Genomic DNA, 4410 nt, shown 5'->3' on the forward strand with positions numbered 1-4410 from the left:
AATTACTCATTTTGTTCAATCTTTAGCAATAATTAATTAATTAATCATTTTTTTTTTAAATTTTGAAAAGCAGATTATAGAAATAAATAAATAAATAATGGCACCAATTGCAAAAATAAAATAAAAATTGCTACTGTTAATGTATGGATCAAATATCAAAGGAAACAAGATCGAAATTCTCTTAGTGTTGTGAGATATTATTTGTTTGAAATAGTTGAACCTCATGTTATTATCATGGACATTTTACATTGATGATTGCGATAATATTAGATAACTCTATACTTGATTCGTGAATGTAGAAGTGCATAATTAAAGCAATGGTAACATAGCAGCCCATGCAGATAGCAACTTCAAGCTCTCATTAAGATATTAAGCTTCCCTATATCTATATTAATTATACCAGCTAGTCTACATATATATATATATATATATATATATAGCTAAAACGGAGAGAAAATTGAATTAAATTCTAAATTGAAGTCTAATTTTTTATTATATGTCTCATCTAATTTTTAAATTTATGTGTCAATTGAATTATTAGGTGTAAAAACTGAAGAGTTTAAATTCAATTAGATTCTAAGTTGAATTTTAATTTTTTTTAGGGGAAAAATTGAATTTTTATTGAAGTTCAATTTTATACCATGTGCCATCTAATTTTTTAATTTCTATGACAAGTAAACTATTGGGTGCAAAATCTGAAGAGTTTAGATCTAATTTGATTCTAAATTTTATATATATATATATATATATATATGATTTATATGTACCTTGCGGAGTTACACACTAGTTTAATTAATTACAACTTTTTTTTTTTAATAGTCACTGTATATGTGGCAAAGAACTAGACAAAGGTTAATTACAACTTTCCTTACGGTATTGGCATTACCATTCAACCGCAGACATAGGGTACTAACCAATTTAGTGATGAGGTAAAACTATGAGTCCTGAATTTTATGACTTTTCATAAGCTGTCTGCATAGTTTACTAGAATCTTAATTATCGGTTGATCCAACCAACTACGTACCATAATAATTAATGTACTTTTTTTTTTTCTTTTGAAAACGTAATGACTAATGTATTAGAGATTTTTTTTTTTTAAAGGGGAATATTCATTCAATTAAATGGATAAAAGATCATGATACAAAGCGTCCATGATTGGTGGGGGAGAGACCTCCATCCAGTACAAATCCTCATCTAATGTATGTCTAGCATATTGAGCCAAAACATGGGTTACCCTGTTCCCACCCCTCCTAATACAGCAAACACTAGACCAATGCAATCCCCTTAACAAATGACAAATATCATCCACAACATTGCCAAATAGAGAAGCATTTTCCACAGAAGAAGAGATGGCATGAATAACATTACTGTTATCACCCTTAATAATCAACCTAGAAAAACCAGCATCCACAGCAAATTTTATAGCTCTTCAGTAAGCAAGTAACTCCGCTTCTTCACTAGTGTGCACATTCGGTCCACTAGCAATCATAGCAGCCATAACCTCTCCCTTTTCATTTCGAACAATTGCTCCATAACCAATTTTGCCTAAGTTCAAAAATAGTGCTGCATCAAAGTTGAGTTTGTATGCCTCTGATGGTGGTGGTTGCCCATACCTCTCCACTTGGTTGCTACCACGCCTGAACATTCAACTAGGTTTAGGCACGTTTGAAATCTTCAATGCACTCTTCTTCTCTTTTGTTCAAGCTAGTTGGACTCTTCAGTTTTCCTCCATGCAGCAAAGTGTTTCACTAATTCCAGATCAGCCACGCTTGGGTCCAAAACAGCTCCAGCTCTTCTACTTTCAGGCGCTTCAAAAACTCCTCCATTAGTTGCAACATATTGGGTTGTCCATGCTTATATTTTTGCAGTTTACGGACACTTCCAGCCCAAATGTCTTGAGCCGCTACACAATCCCATAGAGCATAGATATAGATTTTGGTTCTCTTGTACAAATCAAACATTTATCGTCATGGATTACCCTTATTTTGGTTAGATTCATTGCTGTTGGTAAAATCTCATGGTAAGCTCGCCATGCGAAAACTTTGATTTTATTTGAGATCCGAAACTTCCATATTGTAGCCTAAACCTTTTCTGCAACACAGCCCCTAGATGTTCCAACCCGAGCTGCATTAGTTAGGAGTCTCCTCGCCACATGATAAGTAGACTTAACAGTAAACACACCCCTTGGATTATGCAGCCAAAATATAGTATCAGCTATATCTTTGGCTCAACGGAATTTGGCAGATTGCATTAGCTTCGTCCTTGTGAAAGATAGTCATAATATCCTCATATCTCCATATATTCAGCTCCGGATTGGTCAGCTCACACACCATCAGTTCACCCCAATTTTCTTGGATCGGATTTAGGACTTTGTTTGTGGGAAAATTAGGGAGCCACTTATCCTTCGAAGCATTGATTGAAGCTCCATTACCAACCCTCCAACAGTGGCCGGATTGAAGAATAGGCAATGCAGCCATCAAACTTCTCCACACATATGAGCAATTAGGTGATTCCTTAGCCTCTAGAAAATTTGATCTTGGAAAGTACCTTGCTTTAAAACATTGATAGAGTAGTGAATCATTGCCTTGAACCATCCTCCAACCTTGCTTGGCCAACATGGCTAGATTAAAAGCTCTTAAATCCCGAAATCCCATTTCTCCTTCTTTCTTTGAAATAGTCAGCTTATCCCAACTCTTCCAATGAATTTTTCGTTCATTGCCCACTTGACCCCACCAAAATTTTGCACATAATGCATCTAATTCATCACATAGTTTCAGAGGGATTTGAAATACACTCATAGTGTAGGTGGGTATGGACTGTGCCACAGCCTTGATGAGGATTTCTTTGCCAACTCTAGACAATAACATGCCCTTCCATCCTTAGAGCTTCTTCCAGATTCTGTCTTTCAAGAATGAGAAGGTGTGATACTTGGCCCTCCCAATCAAGTTGGTAGACCAAGGTAAGTTTCAAACTGATCAACCTCCTTCACTCCCAAAACCTCCAAGATCTAACCCTTCTGCCTATCCGAAGTGTTACTACTGAAATAAGCTGAAGACCTTTCCAAATTAATAATTTGCCCAGAAGCTCTTTTATAGGTATAGAGGATCTTTGCTATGGTTTCCCCTTCATCCCGAATTGCTTGACAAAACAGCAATAAGTCATTTGCAAACATAAGGTTTGTGACCTTTGGTGCCCCTCTACAAATGGAAACTCCCTTAATCCGCCCTTTTGATTTTGCTTTTTTTTAACAGTGCAGTAAAGCCTTCTGCACACAATAGGAATAGGTAAGGGTGATAATGGATCTCCCTGGCGGATTCCTCTAGATGGATGGATCATGCCATAAGATTTCCCATTTATCAGAATCTATTAGAGATTTAAGATTTCATAAATTTATTTAATAACAAAATATATAATACTAGCAAGAACTCAAAAGGTATATATATATATATATATATATATATATATATATATAAAAGAATACGAAGATATAATAGTAACAATATTATATAAAATATAAAAGAGTAAATCACATCTTGCTCCCTTAAGATTTCACAAATAACACCCTCTCTAGCTCCTAAAATATATAAGCGAGATGATACTCTAAAAGCAACAGAGAAGTTTATATATACCTCCTCACCTCATAAAATAATATTTTTTTTTAAAAGATCATGATTCCTAAAATATATTTTCTTTTAAAAACAAATAGAATATTTCGTATATATTTCAAGAAACATAGCACTACTTACCATATTTTAAAAAAATTTAGTAGAACCGACTTATCTAGTTACCTAAATTCGTATCCTATTGGGTTTATAATCCGAATCCCAGAAGGGATAGTTAAAACTCTTACTATTTATTAAGCAGTGCGTTTGTTTTGTCTATCAAAAATCTTAGTTAAGAAAGCCAAAGCATAGTCTTCCCTATCAACGCTAATGTCCGGTTTTGATCCTTATTTGACTGCTTTTGATTTTAATCCTTTGGATTACCATCTGCACTTTGGAATTGAGTCGTTCAAGTCTGAAGAACCAACCCCGGAAGCCGGAGTTTTGGAACTCCGACTGAGAAGAAGGCATCGAGTTGAAGTTGTTGGGACCCGTTGCAATGGCACAGTAGAGTCATTGGGTTTTACGGAAGACACAGTCAGTTTGGATGTCTTTGAAGGGTTTAACATTCATTACCATATCTTGAAGTCACCCAAGTCGCTGAAAATAGAAGTTGATCAGATTCTCGACTATTTGGAGCTTAACCCTTTTCATTGTGATTGCATCCGGCCCTTGATTGTGTCCCATCTTATTGATGCCTCTAAACAATATGGGTTCAACAGCTTTGTGGTGGCAGCTAAAGTGGACCTCATAAGGACTAGAGTGGTTCGTAACGATTCTTTTGCTCCTTTGCTTTTGGATGCGGATT

The 4410-nt window shown here is 35.2% G+C and overlaps 1 protein-coding gene across 1 annotated transcript; it reads right to left on the reverse strand.

The window, feature by feature from the left end:
* Positions 1-2210: 2210 nt before the first annotated feature.
* On the reverse strand, positions 2211-2867 carry LOC115991309 (uncharacterized mitochondrial protein AtMg00310-like). The gene has a single exon (XM_031115018.1). The coding sequence runs from the start codon at positions 2865-2867 to the stop codon at positions 2211-2213; it is 657 nt and encodes a 218-aa protein (XP_030970878.1).
* Positions 2868-4410: the final 1543 nt, after the last annotated feature.

The sequence above is a fragment of the Quercus lobata genome, chromosome 5 (assembly GCF_001633185.2).
Source record: "Quercus lobata isolate SW786 chromosome 5, ValleyOak3.0 Primary Assembly, whole genome shotgun sequence".
Lineage (NCBI taxonomy): Eukaryota > Viridiplantae > Streptophyta > Magnoliopsida > Fagales > Fagaceae > Quercus > Quercus lobata.

What these genes read in the sequence shown, in the direction of transcription:
- LOC115991309 (XM_031115018.1), bottom strand. Translation starts at nt 2,867, where the DNA reads ATGTTATTGTCTAGAGTTGGCAAAGAAATCCTCATCAAGGCTGTGGCA.